General features: G+C 43.6%; 1 protein-coding gene across 3 annotated transcripts in view; it reads right to left on the reverse strand.

Moving 5' to 3' along the window:
• The window catches only part of LOC309843414 (aldehyde oxidase 2), an 80,005-nt gene extending 59,092 nt beyond the window's left edge, over nt 1–20,913 (reverse strand). For 2 of the 3 annotated variants that reach the window (XM_082688917.1, XM_082688918.1), the window contains exons 1-8: nt 16,373–16,463; nt 14,831–14,939; nt 13,352–13,478; nt 11,987–12,048; nt 9,270–9,359; nt 6,757–6,837; nt 4,850–4,994; nt 126–218 (exon numbers count right to left, since the gene is read on the reverse strand). In XM_082688917.1, coding sequence (XP_082545043.1) covers nt 126–218; nt 4,850–4,994; nt 6,757–6,837; nt 9,270–9,359; nt 11,987–12,048; nt 13,352–13,478; nt 14,831–14,939; nt 16,373–16,410 — 745 coding nt within the window. In that variant the 5' untranslated portion in view covers nt 16,411–16,463. Of the gene's footprint in view, nt 1–125; nt 219–4,849; nt 4,995–6,756; nt 6,838–9,269; nt 9,360–11,986; nt 12,049–13,351; nt 13,479–14,830; nt 14,940–16,372; nt 16,470–18,634; nt 18,693–20,722 lie in introns of those variants that run through there. The other variant, XM_082688919.1, reaches the window with a different exon arrangement.
• Nucleotides 20,914–22,912: the final 1,999 nt, after the last annotated feature.

The following is a 22,912-nucleotide window of genomic DNA, read 5'->3' on the forward strand; positions in this document are numbered from 1 at the left end:
TGATGAAGAGTTGGAAATAGGTCAGACAAGACTAATGTGTAAGTAGGTTCCAAGCTCCTTGGCAAGTGTAAGCTTTGGGCAGGCAATGGTTCACCAGGGTTCTCCTAAGAGCACCAGGAACTCACCATCGCTTGTTTCGGATACCACACTGAGCTCAGGAATCCTAGCAGGAGAGAGGAGAACTGGCTGAAAATGTCCTTGAGATTTCATTGCAGGTCCTGAAAAGTAAATATATGTATTTTAGAGAGATTTAGGAAACAGAAAATGCCCTTTTTTGGGGGCATTGAAAGTTTCTCATAAAAATATTCAGGTACTAATTTTTTAAAAATTGAGAATAAATGTGTACAGATATAAAAGCAGTGGCTATATACCCTGCAAAGTAAACTTAAAAGGATGCTCTTCCAGTAAAAGTATTTGCTTATTTTTTATATAGATAAAATAATGGATGGGAGGTTCTTAGAAAGCTCTTACATATTGGAACCAGGAGACATATATAAGAATATTCATAATAAGAAACATACAACCTACCGAAACTGAAGCAGGAAGAAATAGAAAATTTGAACTGACCAGTTACTAGCAATTTGAAGCAGTAATCAAAAAATTTCTAAGAAACAAAAGTCCAGGACCAGAGAGTTTCACAGGTGAATTCCACCAAACATTTACTTTTTTTTTTTTTGAAGAGTTTATTTATTTATTTGGCAGAGAAAGAGAGCAGGAGAGCACAAACAGGGGAAGCAGCAGAGAGAGAAGGAGAAGCAGGCCCCTGGCTGAGCAGGGAGCCCGAAGCAGAGCTCAATCCCAGCACTCTGGGATCATGACCTGAGCCAAGGGCAAACGTTTAACAGACTGATCCACCCAGGCAAACATTTAAAGAAGAGATAATACTTATTCTTCTCAAACTATTCCAAAAATAGAAAAGAAAACTTCCAAATTCATTCTGTGAGGCCAGTATCACTCTGCTACCAAAACCAGAGAAAGATATGACTAAAAACGAGAACTACAGGCCAATATCTCTGATGAACAGGAATGCAAAAATCCTCAACAAAATTCTAGCAAACTGAATTTAACACTACATTAAAAAAATCATTCACCACCATCAAGCAGGACTTATTCCTGGGACGCAAGAGTGCCTCAATATCCACAAATCAATCAGCTCGATGGGTCACATCAGGAAGAGAAAGGATAAAAACCATATGTTCATTTCAGTAGATGCAGAAAAGACATTTACAAGGTACAACATCCATTCATAATAAAAAACCTCGACAAAGTAGGCTTAAAAGGAATATACCTCAATAAAATAAAACCACATGGCTAACAACATACTGAATGGGGAAAAACAAAAAGCTTTTTCCCTAACGTCAGGAATAAGACAAAAGATGTCTAAGGACTAGTACTTAAACATAGTACTATAAGTCCTAGACACAACAATTAGACAACAAATAGAGAAAAGAACCACCCAAATTGGTAAAGAAGTAAAACTTTCACTGTTTGCAGATGTCATGATACTATATATAGAAAATACTAAGGACTCCATCAAAAATGACAGCAACAATGTAGAACTGATAAATGAATTCAGTAAAATTGCAGGATACAAAATCAATGTATAGAAATCCATTGCATTCCTATACACTGCTAATGAAGCAGCAGAAAGTGAAATTAAAAAAACAATCCCATTTACCATTGTACCAAAAATCAGAAAATATTTAGGAATATACTTAACCAAAGAGATGAAAGCCTGTATTCTGAAAAACTTCAAAATACTGTTGAAAGAAATTCGAAATGACACAAAGAAATGGAAAGACATTCCATGCTCATGAGTTGGAAGAACAATATTGTTAAAATGTCTATACAACCCAAAGCAATCTATAGATTTAATGCAATCCTTATCAAAATACCAACAGCATTTTTGTTTTGAAGATTTTATTTATTTATTTATTTGACAGGCAGAGATCACAAGTAGGCAGAGGAGCAGGCAGAGAGAGAGGAGGAAGCAGGCTACCTGCTGAGCAGAGAGCCCAATGTGGGGCTCGATCCCAGGACCCTGAGACCATGACCTGAGCCGAAGGCAGCGGCTTAACCCACTGAGCCACCCAGGCTCTCCACCAACAGCATTTTTTAGAGAACTAGAACAAACCTACAGTTGGTATGGAACCACGAGAGACACCTCCCAAAGCAATCTTGAACAAAGGAAAAAACCACAGGTATCACAATTCTAGACTTTAAATTATATTACAAATCTGTAGTAATCAAAACAGGATGGCATTGGCATAAAAATAGACACATAGATCAATGGAACAGAATGGAAAACCCAGAAATAAACCCACAGTTATTTGGCCAATTAACCTTTGATAAAGCAGGTAAAAATATACAATGGGATAAAGATGGTTTCTTCAACAAATGGCATTGGGAAAACTAGAGAGCAATATACAAAAGGATGAAACTGGACCACTTTCTTACACCTTACAAAGAAATGAACTAAAAATGGATTAAAAACCTAATCCAGGGGCGCCTGGGTGGCTTAGTGGGTTAAGCCGCTGCCTTCGGCTCAGGTCATGATCTCAGGGTCCTGGGATCGAGTCCCGCATCAGGTTCTCTGCTCAGCGGAGAGCCTGCTTCCCTTCCTCTCTCTCTGCCTGCCTCTCTGCCTACTTGTGATCTCTCTCTGTCAAATAAATAAATAAAATATTAAAAAAAAAAAACCTAATCTGAAGGTCTGAAACCATACAAATCCTAGTAGAGAACACAGGCAGTGATTTCTCTGACAGCATCCATAGTAACATTTTCCAAAGGCAAGGGAAATAAAAGCAAAAATAAACTATTGGGACTATATCAAAATAAAAATTTCTGCACAACAAAGGAAACAAGTAACAAAACTAAAAAGGCAACCTACTGAATGGGAGAAGGTATTTCTAAATGACATATCAAATAAGGCATTAGTTTTCAAAATGTTTAAAGAACTTACACAACTCAACAACCAAGAACCAAATAATCCAATTAAAAATGGGCAGGAGATTTGAACAGACATTTCTCCAAAGAAGACATACAGATGGCCAATAGACACATGAAAAGATGCTGAACATCACTCATCATCAGGGAAATGCAAATTAAAACTAGAGGGAGATACCACCTTATATCCTTCAGAATGGCTAACATAAAAACCACAAGAAACAACAGGTATTGGTGAGGAGGTGGAGAAAAAGGAACTTTTGTGCACCGTTGGTGGGAATGCAAACTGGCACAGCCACTGTGGAAAACAGAATGGAGGTTCTTCAGAAAGTCAAATATTGGACTGCCCTACAATCTGGTAATTGAACTACTGGGTATTTACCCTCCAAATACAAAAATACGAATTCAAAGGGAAGTTTTTAAGTTATTGCAGCATTATCTACAATAGCCAGATTATGGAAACAGCCCGGGTGTCCATCAGTAAATGATTGGATAAAGAAGATGTGATGTATACATGCAATGGAATATTACTCAGCCATAAAAAAGAGTGAGATTTTGCCATTTGCAATGACACGGATAGAGCTAGAGGGTATAATGTTAAGTGAAATAAGTCAGTCAGAGAAAGATGTACACTATATAATTTTACTCATATGAGGAATTTAAGAAACAAAATAAATGAGCAAAGTCCAAAAAAAAAAAAAAAAAAAGGAGAGAGACAACCTAAGAAACAGATTTTTGACTATAGAGAGCAAACTGATGGTTTCCAGAGGGGACGTGGGTGGGCAATGGATAAACTATGTGGTGGGGATTGAAGACCGCAGGCACCACGGTGAGCACTGAGTGACATACAGAACTGCTGGATCGCTACATCGTATCACCTGGAGCTCATATGACACTGCATGTTGACTAGACTGGCATTAAAATTAAAAATAATAAAAAAGGAATATTTGTAATAGCCAAAACTTGGAAAGCACTCCATGTCCTTCAACAGTAGAACAGATGAGCAGACTGTACGCGGTCATACAACGGGACCCAGTAGTTACCTGCACCACTGGGAGTGTGTTTCAGGTCAAGGATGTTGAACAAATAAAGCAAACCGAAGAAGAGTAGTACTGTGTCAGTCTATTTCTGTGAAGTTCAAAAACACGCTAGAGTAAATGACACGTGACTTAAAGACTCAAATATATGTGGTAAAATTGTAAAAACAAGAAAGTGACTGACCATCGCCACATTCGGACTGATGACTGCTCTGAGCGGAAGGAAGGGAAGGGGGTGTGGTTTCGGAGGGCTCAGGGAGCTTTCCAAGTTCTCAGTAAAGTTCTCATTCTTAAACTGGGTGTAGGTGATAACTGTGCGTGCACCGTTAACATACATATTTTATAAATTTTTATTATATCTACTCATTATTTAACAAAAACAAAATAAAAAAGATAAGATAAATGAAATGATTTTAAAAAAACCCTCTAATATTTTTTTCTCCACACCTCAGGGGTGTCCATGATGTATACTCTCAAGGTATAGGTACATCCAACTTTGGAGACCATTTTATTATATTATAATATGATTTTTGTATTGTGATTTTATATTATTAGAATATATACAATTTATATGTTATTTATATCTAAAATTATAGAAATAATTAGATCATTATATCATATATATATCACATATATTCATGACCTAAAATAGCATATTGTGTACTTCTATATTACATATTATATGATATAATGATCTAATTATTTCTATAAAAATTTTTATAATACACAATTATGTTATATTCTTTTTATTATAAAGGATGAAGTTTTATCCTTGAAATGTAGAGCTTGTAGACTGAGAGTGAAGTAGGGGACAGGAGGTTGGGCGTGGCTCTAACGGTGGCACAGGAAACGCTGTAATCACTCACCCAGGGAGGTGTTGCCTGAGATGAGAGGGGCTTCAGGATGTTTGGCTTTCAGCTCCAGGAGATCCTTGAGGGTGCCAGGGGAGATCCAGGTAACCCTCTCTCCACAAAAGGTCAGAGTTTGTTTTTCTGGCTTCTCTGCCATTCTCTAAGTACAAAGGACAAGTGTGTATGCACATGGGCACACCTGCCTTTCAGAATCCCAGAGGGAGGAACATTCCTCTAGAGATAATGTGGGAGTCCCGGGGTCTACTTGACCAAAAAGATACTCATTACACTACACCCCTTGAACAATGCCTGTATTTCCACAATTAGATATTCACTTCTTTAACTTAAGACTTGTTAAAATATGTAGCTCTTGGCTGGCCAATGATGATATAGGCTGGCCTCTGTCAATGACACTTCAATATGCAGTAGTTGAACACAATTCAGTATCATGGCCTTAAAAATCATAATCACACTAATACTCCTAAATTAGCATTGTCAGCCTAGAGTTTTCCTCTGAAATCCAAACTCATAGATCTGAATGAGAACTTGGGAGTCTCCTCTGAGATGTCTAATATGCATCTCAGATTTAACATACCCCAAACTGTGCTCCTCACATCCCATCCTTTCCAAAACCCCCAAAAAGGATCCCCCAAAGACCAAAAGGTCTTCCCCTTCTTTGTCAGTGGCCATTGTCCTTTCCAGCTGCCCAAAGTCCCAGAGTCAGCCTCAATCTCTCTCTCTCTCATACTCCACATCACATCCGGCAGCAAATCTTGTTGGCTCTCCTTCAAAATATTTCCAGAATCCATTCTCTTCTCAGCTACATGCTGACAGCCTGGTCCGATACCACCATCTCTCAGGATGGCACTAGCTCCCTGACAAGGCTCGCTGTTCCTCCCCGTGCCCCTCAGCAAGCTATTCCCACCCCACCAGCCAGAATGATTCCCTCAGAACATTAATAGGAACCCACCCCTCCCCTGTCCAAACTCCCTAATCATTTCTCATTTCTCGCAGGGTAAAGTCAGCAGCCCAAGTCCTTGTGGTCTGTGCCCCAGTAGCTTTCCAACCCCATTCACTATGCTCCAGGTGGGCCGCACCCTGGTCAGGACAACGGTTCTCCCACCAATGGCCCCTTTGCACCTGCTCTGTGCACCGCCTGGACTGCTTTCCCCCTACTGTGGAGGCTGTTCCCTCGATTCTGGTAGAACTTTTTTCAAACATTATTTTCTCAGAGAAATCTTCTCTGGCCAGCATTCTAGCCTCCTTCTCAGTTGTTTTTTTTTCCCCCCTTCTTATCACTTCTCACTGTATCTCTTATCTGTTATCTTGCTTAATACCTGTCTCCCCTACCAGATGACAATTCCTTGGGAGTAGGCTTTTGTGTTAGTTTTAGTCCTTGTTCTATATTTAGTACCTAGGACAGTGACTGGCATGTTGCTGGATGATTGGTATTTGCTGAATGAGCAAATAAACACATCAGAACCCCTTCAGAAATAGGTATTTTATAGAATGGGACCACTGGATGCCAGAGAGGAGAGAGAGATGCTGATAGAGGTAAGGGTAGGGCTAGGGAGGGCCCTGGAAGTGCTCCTTGGGGTCAATCTATTAGTGTTGCTGGAAGACCAGGTTAGAAGCTGAGCAAAGCTGGATGACTAGGACAATCAATGGGGACACAGTGCAGATGACAATGATGAGAGTGATGACGAAGCCATTCAACAGAGAGCCTCTCTTGGGGGTTCAGGGAGTGTGTCCAGGGCATTAGCCAGGGAGGGCTTGCTGAGCTGGGCGGGGACAGGCTTCCTGGTGTGATCAAATATTTCCAGAGTTTGACAACTTCACAGGAAGGAAAGGGTGGTTTTATAAAACTGATTTTACAACCATTGACATTTCAACAAACACATAAAGCACCCAACTTATCTTACCAAGAGTTCTGGGGGAAATATGAGCTCCTGGGTAGGGTCCAAGGGCTGGAACTCGTCTTCTGCAAATAACTCTGTGCAAATCTTTATAAAGGGCAGAAAATGGCCTTGTTAGCCCAGCTAAACCAGAAACAGCATTATAATTCTTTACATTAATTGGGCAAAATGAACATAGTCATAATTCTTCTACTCTCCTAATATGAGAGTAATGGGAAATAGTTCAAACCAGTTGAAAGTTTTAAATAAGAATCTTGTTGTAAGAGAAATACTGATTTGCCCCTGATATGATACTAAGGAAAAGGCCTTTTCCTGAAATAGTTCAAAGAGTCCCCTGTGAAACACCAAGACAATGTATGAGAAACTACCAGAGGTCAATAAGTTGGGGGGCTGGTCTCCACTGTGCCCTAGACACTGTCCTTTCACCTGTCAAATCAGGATTCAAAATGCTAAAGGCTATGAGAAGTCCTGAAGTTTGAATAACAGTGACTCTAGACATACATGCCTATGCACAAACCATCCCCACTAATTTTAATAACAATAGTTAACATTTATGGAGTGTTATGTTCTAAGTGCTTTTACATGTATTAATAATTTGTTTAGTCCTCACAACAACAATTATAGAAAGAATGTGAATTATCATCTCCATTTTTACCAATTAGGAAACTAACGCATAGTGGAAAGTTACCCAAACTCTAATCTTGTCTGAAAGAGACCTGTTTAAGCTTTGGAAACACTTACTCCCAGAAAACATTCCTGAAATGGTACAGCAAACAGGGAGAACCATAGGAAGCAGAGCTAGAGGTCTGTGTAGTGGAGAAGAGCATGGGTAGACATCAGACAGAAGGAGAAAATCAGAGCCTGGCTTTGAACCACCCCATTACCAGGGGCAGATCTGGGTTAATTCTCAGCTCTGCCACGACTTGGCTCCCTGACCCTCCCAAAGGAAAGATACTTAACCTCTCTAAAGGTAAATGGAAATCATGATATAATTGGAAGGGTAATTTATGACAGTTAGGCGAAATGGATTGACATTTGTCCAACACTCCCCCTCTTTTTCTATTTCTCTGGGGTCTTCCCAGGTTCCAGAAGGGAAACTTGCAACTACTCCTTATAACGGTTCTTAGTAAGACCCTAGATTGAGGAATTACAGGTCAACATTTTTGCATTAGCTGGACTTAGAAATGCAGGCAGTACCTGAGGACAATAAAGTGGTATGTCTCTAAAACCCAAGAATAAGATAGTATATGAGAATGAAAACATAAACAACAACAACAACAACAACAACAAAACCCATAATAAGTCAGATCTGAAGAATTAAAGTTCTCCCGAACAGGTGTTAGGCCAGGTCTTAATAATAGAAGATTTTAACATAGCTGTAAGAGAAGGGAGAGTCATGGGGCAGATGCCTGCCATCCAGCTGGTCTACCCTGGTGGAAGAGAGGGCTCTTCTGCGGTGTCACCCTTAAGGTTATCCAACTACCCTGCATCCATGTTCACCAAGCAACCTCATTATAATGTGGCTTCCTATGTGTTTTTTTTCTGTAGGGAAAGAACCTGCAGCTCAGTGACCATTGGATCCACTTTATAATTGTGTTTCTGTAAATGAATACTAGGGCATATTCCGGTTTAAATATCATGTTAAATATCAAGTTTGGTTAAAGTGAATCAGGTCCCCAGAGCCCAATCATTGCCCAGATGGACTTCCTGAGGCCACAGAATCGAGGATCAGACTTTGAAATGTATTACCCCTTCTGAGGCGCACTGATCTTCTGTGAAGTGCTCATGGGGGGGGGGTGCAGCTGCCCTCTTTGGCAATAACCCTCTATTTCACAGCACATCTTCTTCAGACCAAAATGAAGTGACAGCAGGAGGCCAAGAATGGGAACAAGGTAGGTGCGCAGGATGGAAATAGGGCAGGGGGTGATGGGCTCATTTTCCTCTGAGGGCAGCTCTGTTCTCTCACATTTTCTTGTCTACAGGAAGGAGACTCTATTTTATCCATATTCCTTTAAGAACTTGGCAGTGGGTCTTTTTTGGAAACTGGTGTCTCTCAGAGAGCGAAGCCAGAGACTGCAATGTTTCCAGCTAGATTTCCCAGTGGTGGTGATCGTGCCCTCTTATGTGACTTCAGACAGGCTCCCTTCCCGAGGTTGCAATGCCCTCTCTCTGCAAAGGAGGGGACACAGTGAGAGAGGACAGCTCTGCCTGCATGGGGGAGGCACAAAAGCCCTTTCCCACCCAAGGGGGCCATCATAGTTGGGGGAGGTCTTTTCCTCTTGTCTGAGGGGTTTATGTTTTCTTGTTTCATCCTGACAGAGACAGAAGGGGCAATGAGAGCCTGGCTTTGAACCACCCTGTTTCCGGGTTCCAGATGAAAAGTGCTTTATCTGCGCATGTGCTTAGGAGATTTGAAAGCAATGCAAAGTGTGATCATCAACACTTACAAGCCAAGTTTTAACACTGGGCCAGTATTAAACAACATTCTCAAAAAGAGGACAAAACAGACAGGGACTTACATCACTTTCCCTGTGGAGCGAGGAAGCATCATTTCCTCCGGGATCCAAGCAGCATTTTCCTGTTCCTTTCTGTGGACAGCCATCTGACTCCTAGGACAGCAAAATGCCTTCAGATGAAAACTTTTTAATAGGTAAATGGTTATGTGCCTTGAAAGGCTTGTCAATTGAAATGAGACTTCCAGACTTCTTTTAGTCATTTTTGGTAGTTTCTGTTGGAACAGGACTAATCACAAGATCTCTCTTCTTTTTTTTTTATTTCAAATATAGAATGACTGAATGCCTGGGCGGCTCAGTCGGTTAAGTGTCTGTGTTAGGCTCAGGTGATGATCCCAGGTTCCTGCTCAGCGGGGAGTCTGCTTTTCCCTCTCCTTCTGTGTGAGTTTGCTCTCTCTCTCTCTTCCTCAAATAAATAAATAAGTATTAAAAAAGTAAAATGAGGGGCACCTGGGTGGCTCAGTGGGTTAAGCCTCTGCCTTCAGCTCAGGTCATAGTCTCAGAGTCCTGGATTGAGCCCCACATCGAGGTCTCTGCTCAGCAGGGAGCCTGCTTCCCCCTCTCTCTCTGCCTGCCTCTCTGCCTACTTATGATCTTTCTCTCGCTGTCAAATAAATAAACAAAATCTTAAACAAAGTAAAATGATAGTATAGACTATATGAAGTATATAATATGATGTATAATATATAAAAAACATATAATGTAATAATAAAGAATGTAAAGAAGCATAAAGGAAACTGTCATTACACTATTCCACTGATGTTTTATATATCCTATATTTGCACTATATTTAAGTATAATATTCTTTTTGCCTTTTTATTCATTTATTTGCCTACTATTTTGTTCATTTATGTATTTATTTATTCATTTATATTGTGAATCTTTTTCCATATCATTAAAATGTCTTAATTTTTTGAAATTTAAAATTTTTTAAAATTTAAATTCAGTTAGCCAACATATAGTACATCTCAAATGGTCTTTAAAATATAACTTGCTGGGATGCCTGGGTGGCTCAGTTGGTTAAGCAGCTGCCTTCGGCTCAGGTCATGATCCCAGCATCCTGGGATGGAGTCCCACATTGGGCTCCTTGCTCGGTGGGGAGCCTGCTTCTCTCTCTGCCTCTGCCTGTCATTCTGTCTGCCTATGCTCGCTCTCCCCACTCCCCACTTTCTGATAAATAAATAAAAAAATCTTAAAAAAAATAATTTGCTGATCATATAATAGTCTATATTCTGGCTATTCTGTGAAATATTCATAACATTTGCTATTGTTATATACTTGGGTTATTTCCCCTACATTGTATAAATATAAATAACATAATGAACATTTCTATTCATCCCATGGACAGCTTTGTGTACGTCTCCAAATTTTTTCACAGGTGAACTCCTAGTGGTAGAATTAATTAATATGATACCTTTTAGGGCAATGATCATTTATTCATTCTTTAGCCTATATAAGATTTAGCAATACTAAATGTTATCATTTATATAAGGACCTTTAAGACAAAAGAAAAGAAAAAATAAAGGTGGAGAAAAAAACTCATTTTGGAACTGGGTTTTCTATACATTTAGGGTCTGACTGGAAATGAATGGACAATCGATGAACTTTACCGCAGGTTTCCACTTATTGGTTCCTTCATTTCCCATTTCCTCCAAATTTACCTCTTGTGTATCCTTCCTTAAATAATTTCTCCTTAGTACCTAGTAAAATACTTTCTTTCAGATACCCCAGTGGTCTGCCCAAATGCCTCAGGCTGTCATCTTCCTAACTCTGTCCAAGAAGCAAAACCATCCGGGCCCAGTGACCAGAGCTTCCTCTCTTACTCAGAGCTCTGAGAGTGTCCACGATGGACCATGAGTCAGCTCCAGCAGAAACAGCCTGTCTCCTCTTGGCCTAGTAGATGTGAGCCTCGGGTATTCCCACCGGGGGCCCAGTTTCTTTCACCCAGTAAAGTCCTTGGGGCCAGCTGGCGGCACATGGGTCTCCAAACATATTTTTGCCTTTATCCCCAGAGGCTGTGCCTGGAAAGGTGGAGAACATCCAGATTCCAGAGGAAGAGAGGTTTCCCTTAATTTCCTTTATTCATATTTGATATGTGCTTCCCTTACACTGGCAATCCATTTATTTATTTATTTATTATTTATTTTTCAAAGATTTTATTTATTTATTTATTTGACAGACAGAGATCACAAGTAGGCAGAGAGGCAGGTGTAGAGAGAGGGAGGAAGCAGGCTCCCCGCTGAGCAGAGAGTGCGATGCGGGGCTCGATTCCAGGACCCTGAGATCATGACCTGAGCCAAAGGCAGCGGCTTTAACAAACTGAGCCACCCAGGCACCCCTACAGTGGCAGTTTAATGGGTTTATAAGCTGTTGGTTTCATTTTTCAGCTTATCAACTTTGGCTCCCCCATGTGGCAGCAGAAGTCTGGGACATGCGCCTAAGAGGACCGGCCAGGCTCTGGGGAGAGGGATGCACCTGCTGGTCCAATTCCAGGCTCACCTCTCCTACTTGTGGTGGGATGTGGAACATCAGAGGTCGTGTAACTTTCGCCCTATCCTCAAGAAACAGCTAAAATTCTCATGAGTCGGTTGGAACTAACTCACTTGTTCTCCCTTGTTGTCTGTTTCTATGATCTGAACAGTTCAGCCCCCACATTCCCAGCCTTGGGCCGCTGTCACTGCCGTTCTCGCTCTATAGGGCATCCCCAGTCACCTCCTACTCACCACACAGAAGGTCCTTCCACCTGCGAGAATGGGCCGATACCCGGTGCAGCGGCAAAGATTACCTTAACAGAGAAGAGACATGCTTATCAGTAGGCTTTATTTTTACTACTTTCTTTTTGAAAGTTGAAACAGACTTGGTTGTTGATTTGGGGGTTTTTATTTTATTTTTATTTTTATTTTTTTTGAGAGTGTTTAAATATCTGCCAGACTGTCCAATGCTTTTTTCCTCTTCTTAGAACACGGGAACGTTCCCACCACATCAATTCCAGTTTTATTCTCTGTCCTAAAGGAGATGGCCATCTATCTGGTGAGCTCACTTGAATCCACTATTAGTTTGTTCATTCATTCAGCATGCATCTATGTAAGATACAGGGGATCTGAAAACAAGAAAGTATGGGCCAGATTTAAGGCACTATATGATTTTCTGTAATGGGGTGAAGAGAGAAAAGGAAGCAACTGCCAGCAACTGGCAGATTACGAGAATTGTCTGTGCTCACCCCTCAGGTCTCAATCTAAGAACTTATGTATTTAACAGATGACTTGTTTAGGGACTGCTGACGCTTCAGAATGGTGTTTATTGATCCTGAAAAAGAGATATGAGTAGGTACTCCACTTTAGTAATTTCAACCCACTGCAAAATTTAAAGCATCCTTTCAATATGTGAAGGGCTCTGTGGTGGGTTGAATTGTGTCCTCCCAAAAAGATAGGCTGAGGTTCTAACACCTGGAACCTATGGATATGACCTTATTTGGAAACAGGAGCTTTGCAGATAGTTAAATTGAGGTCCTACTGGATTAGAGTCCATTCTAATCCTTGTAAGGACTCGGGTCCTTATGAGAAGAAGAGAATTTGGACACCAACACAGTGGGGAGAAGCCCATGAGAAGACAGAGGCAGAGGCTGGAGTGAGGCGTCTTTAAGTCCAGGAATGTCAGGATGGCTGCCAAGCACCAGAGGCAAAGAAGAGGCAAGGAAGAATCCTCTTCCAGAGCCTCCAGGGGGAGCACGACCCTACTGACAGCTTGGTTTCAGACGGGTAGGTAGCCTCCAGAGCTGGGAAAGAATAAATTCCTGTTGTTTTAACTGACCCTGTTAGTGGGACTCTGATGTGACAGCGCCAGGAAAGATAGAAAAAGCCAAGTCAGTCACTGGAGAGAGAACTGAGGTGTCCAGATGGGCATGTGGCCTCTCCAGCAAGTGCGCTACCATTCTTCTCTGCTCCTGGGTGAGCTGTAGCTACTCTAGAAACAACCAGGTGGCCCCTGGTTGGGCACTGGGATGACCTCGTGAGTGGGCCGTAGCAGCCTGAAGCATGATTCCCGCCGGGCCTCAGGCGGGTGGTGGTCTCCGTGCATGTCAGCCCTACCTCCCAGGGCTTCCAAGAGCTGCTCCTCGGAGGGCTGCTGGTGGTTCCTCAGCAGCGCGTACATGGACATCACCATCCCAGGCGTGCAGAACCCGCACTGGGTGCCGTGGCTCTTGGCAATCCTCTCCTAGAAGGACACATGCACGATCACAGGCCTTTCTGCCGTCACCACCCCTCACCAAAGTCCCCATCTGGCACCTCCCTAATCATGGTGGAACCCAGTCCCGGAGCAGTGCATCCCTCCCCTTGCTCGGAGAAGGCCAGCACCCCTTCCCTTGGCTGCTCTGGATTAGGTATCTCAGAAGTCATAGTCTATCATTACAATCATCTCTCAAGCTCAGATGCTTAAATCCTTCTAACTGGGAATTAACGGGGTACAGCTTCTATTCCCAGAATGAGTATTCTCCAGAAATCAGTAATTAGGAAAAGTATGTGTAAGTTTCAAAAACAATTTTCTTGAACACCTCCACATCTCGTCCAACCTAATTCTGACCATGGGGCCACCTCTTTTTTGATTAGTTTGGAGACTATTTACTGTTGACCTCACTTTACTTTCTTCTTTAAATTCTTTTGTGTTGGCTCCAAAGGAGCTCAAAGATCCAAGATTTTGGTCTGTGCCCCAGATCCTTGCTGTCTGAAGTGCCATCCATGGACCAGCGGGGTTGGTCCCACCTGGGAGTTTGCAGGACGTGCAGGACCTCAGGCCTCTGCTCAAACCTCCCGACTCAGAATCTGTATTTGTAACAAGCTCCCAGATGATTCTTCATGCATTAAAGTTTGGGAAGCCCTGTTCTAGATTTCACAGCGTTATCCTCTCTGAACCCCCCAGACATTTCAGTAAATTCTGCTGGGTCCTTGGCCTTTGCTGAGCTTTCCTGGAATCGAGTCTCATGCTGTAAAACCCAGAGGCCCTGCTGGAAGCACCTGTGGTCCTGGTGGATCGGGACCTATGATTCTCTAGTTCTCTGTCTCCCTTCTTTGTGACAATGACAGAGGAGTCGATGTGTTTTCTGCCAAAGCTTAAAACCAGCCTCTGTGTTCCCGCTTCAAGTTAAGGTTTGGAGAAATGATTGTCCTTGTGCTCTGGTTTAGTCAGCCTTGGTTCTAATTTTCCTCCCAGGACCTCCTATGCCACGGGGAATAAGTCTGGGTTTTATCTTGTTCACCTCTGACATTTTATTCTATGGAGAAGAGCCCGTGCACCGCATTTACTCCAGCTTATAGTCACATAGGCTCCAGTCAATGTTTTGATAATCCTGCTTATCATTCAGGTGGAAAAAGGAGGAAAAAAGATAATAATCTAATAAAATGTGGATGGATTTCCAGCTTTCTTTAAATCACTTGGGTGTTATTATCTCGATCAATATGCATCCAAAGCTTCTACTTACCTGAGTACAACCTAGAAGTTCCAGGCAGCACAGTCAACACAGTGTTGGTTAAAAAGAAAAAGCTAAGAAGAAAATGACAATGTGCTCTTACCTGCACAGGGTGAAGCCTGGTGTTGATGCTTCCAACACCTTCCACAGTGGTGACAGCAGCCCCGTACAGAGAGCAGATGGGCACCAGGCACGCAGTGATGGAGAAGTGTCTTCATAGGAGGAACACAAGGAAAATCAGGGGAAGTAACACAGTCCTGCCTCTTGGGAATCTGGGAATGAGGAAGGGAAGCAGAACCCCCCCCAAGCCTATCATTCAGCCTGCGGGATGGGGAACTGACGGGGTGACAGGGAAGGAAAATGTCGAGTCCTCTCTGCTGACTTTGTACTCTCTGTAGGAACTGAGGATCCTTTGAGGGAACCCGGGCATTCTGAACCTCAGAAGAACTTTCTAAGCCCGTATAGACCCACTGAGTCTGGACTCAGCGGGAATGGACTCATGTTGCCAGGAGTATGATTGGATATGGACTAGTATTCATTAGGATGCTGACCCTGTAACAGGTAAAAGGCATATTTACAGCTTTTATGTCTACATTTGAGAATTTTTTTGCTGTTAATTTTAAACACTCTGGATAAGGTCATTCCACAGTGAAATGACATGTGTTCTGAGGCCATTTCTTGATTTCTTGAGGCAGTAGATTTGAGAGTAGCCCAAGTCCTGGAATCTGACCCTTAGTGAAAGGATGCAATCATGGCCCAGTTCCCTGCTTGGCAAGGCTGGTCCAGCCCAGCAGTAGAAAAGATGTTAGCTTCAAAGGCAGAAAATATGGGTTCAAGTCCTTGTTCTAGAACCTTGTGTGACTTTGAACAAGTCATTTTATCTCTTTAAGCCTCATTCATTTGTAGAATGAATGTTTTCTTAACCTGGGACACAAAGATGTGTCGGTTTGGCCAGCAAACCCTGAGGTGGTGGATGAAAAGATCCCTGCAGACACCTTAGTAGGAGAAAGGAGAAGGTGGGGCAGGGGGGACGAGATGCTTTAGTGGCAAAAGGTCCCAAGTCAAATTCTGCCCCCACCTTTATTGTGAATGTTACCAACAGAACAAGGGAATAAGAAAAAAAAGACGGAATGTGAGACTTTAATCATCAGGGCAATAGCATAGGGAATAGAGTGTGAGTAGGACAAGCTGTGCTTGTGATGAGTGTGCAGACAGGGAGTAAGTGACCTCCAAAGATGAATGTTTCTCCAAAGTCAAGCATTTACTCCCCGGATGAGAGCACTGAGCCGCAATGAGGGTCTGGCTGTTTTCAGCCCAGAAACTGTAAAGGGGGCTCAGTTTTCCCTTCTTTGCTTTTCAACTGGTCTCACCAGGGAGGCATGTGTTTATTAAATCTTATGAATTCCCACATAGATGGGCCTTAGGAGGTCTATAATCTCCCTGAAACTATGAGCAACACTGGATTCGTTTATGTACTTTCCAAGTAGAGAGCTTATAGCTTTTATCTGATTTTCAGAGGGGTTAAAGGTCTAGAGAGGTTAGAGTCACATGATCTTAGAGACAGTTTGCTCTCCAATAGGAATATAAGCCTGACCAAGAACCCAAGACCTCCTGGCCTTTGGCTTCTGGCCTCTGGGTCGGATACCTGATCTTCGTGGACAGCGGATCGCGCTTAGACACCATAACAGTGCAGGCCCCACAGCCTCCTCTTCCGCAGGCATATTTGGTTCCTGTGAGGCGTACTAGAGGGGCTGGTCAAGGAAAGGTTGTCATGGCACGCGTTACCCCCTATGGCTGCCTCCCTAGGGTGTCGCTAGTGAGGAAGGGGAAATGTAGGTCTGAGAAGTCATTCCCTTGCCAGGTCTCAGTAAAGGCCACTCTAGATCTTTTAAGTTGTGCAATACCGAACCCACTAACTTTTCCTGTCTGTTTTCTCACTTGCTAAGAGAGAAAGGTAATACCTACTTTATCTTCCTGGGCTTATTGTGAGCATCTTACAGGATGGTGGCTATGAAAACCCTTTGAAAAGTCCTATTTCATTATAGGTATTCCGGGTTCCAATTTTGTAACTGGGAGAGAAGAGCATTTTTGTTTTTTTAAAGATTTTATGTATTTATTTGACAGACAGAGATCACAAGTAGGCAGAGAGGCAGGCTGAGAGAGGAGGAAGCAGGCTCACCACTGAGCAGAGAACCCGATGCGGGGCTCGATCCCAGGACCCTGAGACCATGACCTGAGCCGCAGGCAGAGGCTTAACCCACTGAGCCACCCAGGCGCCCCGAGAAGAGCATTTTTTAGCAGTTCAATGTATTTTAGTTTTGTCCGTTTGTATTGCGTTTGTTTTGTTTTTAAATTATTTTATTTTTCCTTTTTAATTTTTTAAGTTTAAATTCAATTAACTAACATTAATATAGGATTAGTTTCAGAGGTAGAGCTGTGATTCATCACTCTCATATGATACTCATCGCTCATGATGACGTCACGAGTCCCCCCTAATGTCGGTCGCCCAGTTAGCCCAACTCCTCACCTGCTCTCGTCCAAGCAAACCTGTTTGTTTCCTATGATTTAGAGTCTTGTGGCTTGAAAACAAGTGAGTGAGCTTTGGCAAAAACTCTCATCCTTACTTTCAAATCCCACCTAAAGTGTCCCTCTGCTCTCGCTTGGTCGGAGCCCGAGCCCCAAATCCAGGCTCAGACTCCATCCCCTTCTCTTTACTCCTCCTTCTTCCTACGTGGGGTCCATTTCCACCCCGTTTAGTTTTCAAGATTGGACGTGATTCATTAGACTCATTCAGAAGATTTCAGAATCACTGCTTTTTTTTTTTTTTTTTTTTAAGCCATAGGGCTTATTCATGTAAATTAAGTTAGAACATCAGATGCTTATCAGAGAGGCATGTAAATGAGCGGAGTGGGCTGCGTGGAACCGGAGAGCCTGTGGCCCACTCTAGGTAGGGCGCTAGGGACAGTCCCTTCTCTGCTCAGCAAAATGGCAGCCACGCAGCAAAGACAATTCTCTTATTTCTCATGAGAAGCTGAAAAATCTTGATTTTATAAAATATGGGACTTCTTAATTTTCAAACATTGATAACTAACTAAATACCATGTGGACTTTTAAGCAACACCTGTCCACGGGTGGACTCCCTCCATCTATAATTTCTGCCATTTCTTTATTTACCTTTCAGTTTCTCGGAGAGATACATTAGACTTACCACTTCAAACGTGTGGCATGGGGTTCCTGGGTGGCTGCGTGGGTTAAAGCCTCAGCCTTTGGCTCAGGTCATGATCCCAGGGTCCTGGGATGGAGCCCGCTCGCTCGGGCTCTCTGCTCAGCAGGGAGCCTGCTTCCCCCCTTCTCTCTCTGCCTGCTGCTCTGCTTACTTGTGATCCCTGTCTGTCAAATAAATAAATAAATAAATAAATCTTAAAAAAAAAAAATACCCAAACGTTTGGCATTATGAAGATCTAAAAAGGTCGGGAAATAGTAGGGAAAATCTCTAGTCAGAGAACGGATGGAGGGAAAGGCAATCTTTTCCGAAGACACGTGCTCTTCCTGAATCTGGAGAATCCGGTTTCCTGCCAGGACGGGCTACATGCAACCCAGACCTCTATTACATAACCACCCTGCTGGGGATTTGGAGAGCCCTTAAAGAATAATTAGTGCTGAAGTAAAGAGCTTAGCTTCTATTTCATTGCTATTAAATCCAGATATAAGAAGCTCTGGAGAAACTTCATCCTCCCAAATAGCCCAATTAACTTAATATCCTTAAAACCACTGCCAAAAGCAAAGAGATAGCAAGGACCAATGGGGCTGACTGGAGATGGAGAGGTTAGAATATCCTTCACAATCACAGCAGGCTTCAGTTTTAAGGCAAACACAGACACTGCCCAGACTTTGATCAAAAGGATCCGGTTCTTCCGGAGGAAGGTCAGCAGAGTGACTTCTGGGTCCACATTCCTCTCTATCACCTGCGTTGGAAAGAGGAAAGAGAGTTATTATGGGGATTGAATGGGTGACCCAGGGTAATGTCTGCCACAGCCTGCTTGATTCGGGGGCTCGGGTATAATACTTTCATCTGCCCATTTATTTTTTGCTCTGAAGCCAAACAAGTTTCACATAGGTGTACAGAGTTGGAGACTCACCAAGTAAGTGCGACAACAATGCTTTTATGTGTGATTAGAATGGGGCGCCACCGCTGAGTAAGCCCCCACAGGGAGTTAACGTTCTTCATGTTTGCTCCACTACCTGTGTGTGTGGAACCTTCCAACTCAGTCTTTTGTACTCTTAGGATATTTGAAATTGGGAAGAGACTTGGACGCCGTGTGTGTGTGTGTGTGTGTGTGTGTGTGTGTGTGTGTGCGCGCGCGCACGCGCATAATGAAGGGTCCCGGAGGGAAGACATCTAGAGAGGAAGAGTTTCTCTTCCTGGCACCTCTGACACACCCCTAGTGGGGAGCACACGTGAGAACATGAGGGATCTCAAGAGCTGGCGGCAGAGATGGGAGGTGGGGAGAGTTGCTGTCATCCCGAAGGGGTCCCTGAGTGCGCCAGTCCCCTCATGGCAGAGGAGCTAACGGTGAGACTTCTTGTCCCAGCTCAGGGCCCAGGGTGTCTTTGGTGGTGCACTAGAATTCTTCCCTCCCTCTCCTTGAAAAGTGGGGAGCTATCGCTCAGAAGCCTGGAGGGATCTTCTTTGGTGCTTCTTTCCTACTTGCTTATTTTGGGACATTTCCTTTGATTTTATCTTAGAGGATCCTCTAAACACCTCCAGCCGTGCTGTGGCATCAGAGGGAGGGAGACATAGTGGGCTATTCATGTTAGGGTCTCCTTTTTTCCCTAGAAGTAAAACATGAACCTGTGTAGACCCCCCCAAAGTAATTCTGGGCTCATGATTCAGGAGGGATTTGCAACAGAAAATAGACAAAGGAGCCTCCAAAGCCTAGGCGAGTGGAACAAGTGAGTTGGGACTCAGCTCATGAATGAGGATTTGGGAGAATGTATGGTGGCTGCTGGCTGTGGAGACTGGTTACAAGGGAGTTACAAAGGCCATGGTGAAACCATGTCCTATCTCCTTTCCTGGGGTGGGAGGCTGTATGTGGCCAGAACGCAGTTAGGTCTGTGGAGCTGGAAAGCTGAGAGGCCTTGGAGGAGGTGGCAAGACCAAAGCAAAGCCACAGGCCTTGGGAACTACAGAATGGTTCCCCTGAGAGCTAGAAGTTCCTGAGAAGAGGGGACCTGGCAGAGGGCACTGAGGGTCAACCAGCAGCCTGTGTGGACGCATGGTGAGCACTGACAGGGACTTGCTAGGGGACAGGGACAACGGCAGAGCCCACTGCTCTTGTCATATAGGTTCCCCTAGAACTTAGTTGCCACCTGGATTGAAAATTGACTGCAATTACATTCTGACGAATTCTGATTAATGAAGTCTTGACAGAAAAATTAAGTTAATAAATAGAAAAAATAAAGCTCTATTTCTTGTCCTCCCGAGCTTGAGGATCAAGATATGTTACTAGATACAGTGCTTCCAGGATATCAGGCCCAGTGCTAAGTGCTTTATAAGGACCTGGGGGATTCCTAATCGATGAAAGAAGCAACTCTATTTTAATCTTTTTAAGATTAAAGTTATAACATTCTATAAAAAGTTAAAGTTATAACAATCTATATATAGTATATGTATTATATAAAGTTATAACAATCTATAACATAGTTACAGATCCTAGAGATGGGTCCTCTGAGGCTCAGGGAGGTGAAGTAACTCCCGTAAAGTTATGCAGTAAAGGGCAGAGCTGGATTCGAGGCTGGGGAACGCAGGATTCACCCTGAGGCTTTACCACCTCCCCAGATTCTCAGAAGTTGAGCCTTGGCTGAGTGGGCAAGAGGCCAAGTTAGTATGGCTTCCGAGTCCCTGGCTTCCTGTCCCTGACTGGACAAGAACTGCCCTCAAGCTGGTAGTTTCCTGGTGTCTCTGCAAGCCGCAGTAGAATCACCCAACACTTACCTTTCTCCCATTCACAAAGAAAACCAAGTCATCCGACTTCGATGGGCAAGGCATTGCACCTGTAAATAAACTTCGCCTTGCAACTCTAAGCACGGGTGTTCTTTGGCACCAGAGAAATGAGAATTTAGTGCCAAGCCACTGAACTCCCTCCCTGTGCAGAAGCAGACAGCTGAGAGCCCCAGAGAGCAGGGCAAGGGGTGGAGACGTCCCTGCTTGTGGCCTTTTAAGTCTAGGGTACTGTGTGGCCCAGCCTCTTCCTCTCCTTCCCACCAATCCTGGCTTCCATGCACAGCCCACTCTTCTGGCTTTCTTGTGAGCTGAATGGCTTCAGTGTGTGAAAACCAAAAACAACCCCTAAACTTGAAACGACTCTGCACACTGTCAGCCCCAGGAATATATTCTGGACAGATTTCATTCTTCTCAAAGAGAGCCAGAAGTAGGCTTTCTGAGACCTCCCACTTTTCCCGACTTTTTTCTTACTCTAGCTGCAGAAATGTCCTTGTGGGAAGCATACGGATAAGTGAACTCCGTGCCCTAAAGTGGAGGGCTGGGATGTCACAATCACCCGGCCCGCTCTACCCCACCCCTGCTTCCTCCCCACCCACAAGACTGCTCCATGGGGAAAGTGAAGCAGTCAAGGCAGCCATGAATAAAATGAATAAATGAATACAATGAGGCCCAGATAGGAGAGGTTGGTAGCTCAGGGACACAGAGAAAGTTAAGTGGCAAAGCCGGAACCCAAACCAAGATCTCTTGGCTTAAAACACCTTAAGTTTATAGACAAATTCCTTAATAAAAAGAAAAATATGAAGTTTGATCTTTCTGAGCCTGTCCGTTTGGTATGAGGAGATAAAATCAAGCCATTCGGGACGCCTGGGTGGCTCAGTTGGTTAAGCAGCTGCCTTCGGCTCAGGTCATGATCCCAGCGTCCTGGGATCGAGTCCCACATCCGGCTCCTTGCTTGGCGGGGAGCCTGCTTCTCCCTCTGCCTCTGCCTGCCATTCTGTCTGCCTGTGCTTGCTCTCTCCCCCCCCTCTGATAAATAAATAAAATCTTAAAAAAAAAAAAATCAAGCCATTCTTATTCTTTCAGCTAAAGTAATGCCCAGGACTCGGCCTCACATATGAATAAAGCAGGTGGCTGCTCAACTGGACTGGTTGCAAGAGAGGAGGCAAGACCTCTTCTCTCCCTAACACTTCCTTCACAAGGGCACAGAGCCTTGGCCCACCATAGTTAGAGTCACTCCTTTGTCTTAAGATGGCCTCACCTTGTGACAGGGCCTCAGGCCAGAGGCAGCAAAGACCTAGCACCCCCCTGATTTGGTTACCTGAGGATGATTCTCTTTCTTCCTTGGTCCACATGTGGCTTCAGAATCCTGCCCACCACAGAACTAGTCTAGAAACACTCCTAACCAAATGGAGTTGGTAGCTTCCAACTTTCTTTAGAGTTCTAGTGCTGAGGTTCCAGGCAACTTCCTACACCTGTGGAGGCAGTGTTTGCAAGTGTGTTTCCACGTCGTTGAAACTTATGTGGAAATGGGGTATGTATGCAGGTGTTTTGCATATGTTAAGAAGTTGCTGAAGAAACCCACAAGAGAGTCCTGAGAGGGGATATTGGAGATCATGCTGTGAATTAGGTATGACCTATGGGTCAGTGTTTTTGATCATGTCACTCCTGCTAAAAATACCTTCAATAGCTCTTCAAGGCCTGGAACATCAGGCCCTAACTCCTCAGCCCAGGGTGCAAAGCCTTCCATAGTCTGTCCTTGTTTCAGGCCTCAGATTGTGTGCTTTTCAAAAAAATCTCACGTTCCAGGCAAATTACTCTTCTCATTGACATTTTTCTGCTTAAACATGACATTGCTCTACTCGAAACCTTCCAATGGCCTCCCAGAGCACTTAGCAAAACTCCATATGATTTCCATGGAGGTTCCATGGGATTAGCCCTGCCCACCTCTCCAAGTGAATCTTCAACCACTTCCTCCCTTGTTTGTAATCCCTGCTATGTTGGTCTTCCCCTGGTTCTTGAACATGCCTAATTCTCTCCTATCCCAGGACCTTGGTGCATGTGGCTCAACTTCTCTTCTCTTCTGTTAGACACTGGCATGGCTGGTGTCTTCTTGCTGTGGGGGTCTGAGCTCTTCCCCAATCTCTCAGTCTGCAGTAGTATCTCCAGCACTCTCATTTCTAC

Source organism: Mustela nivalis (assembly GCF_964662115.1).
Source record: "Mustela nivalis genome assembly, chromosome: 11".
Lineage (NCBI taxonomy): Eukaryota > Metazoa > Chordata > Mammalia > Carnivora > Mustelidae > Mustela > Mustela nivalis.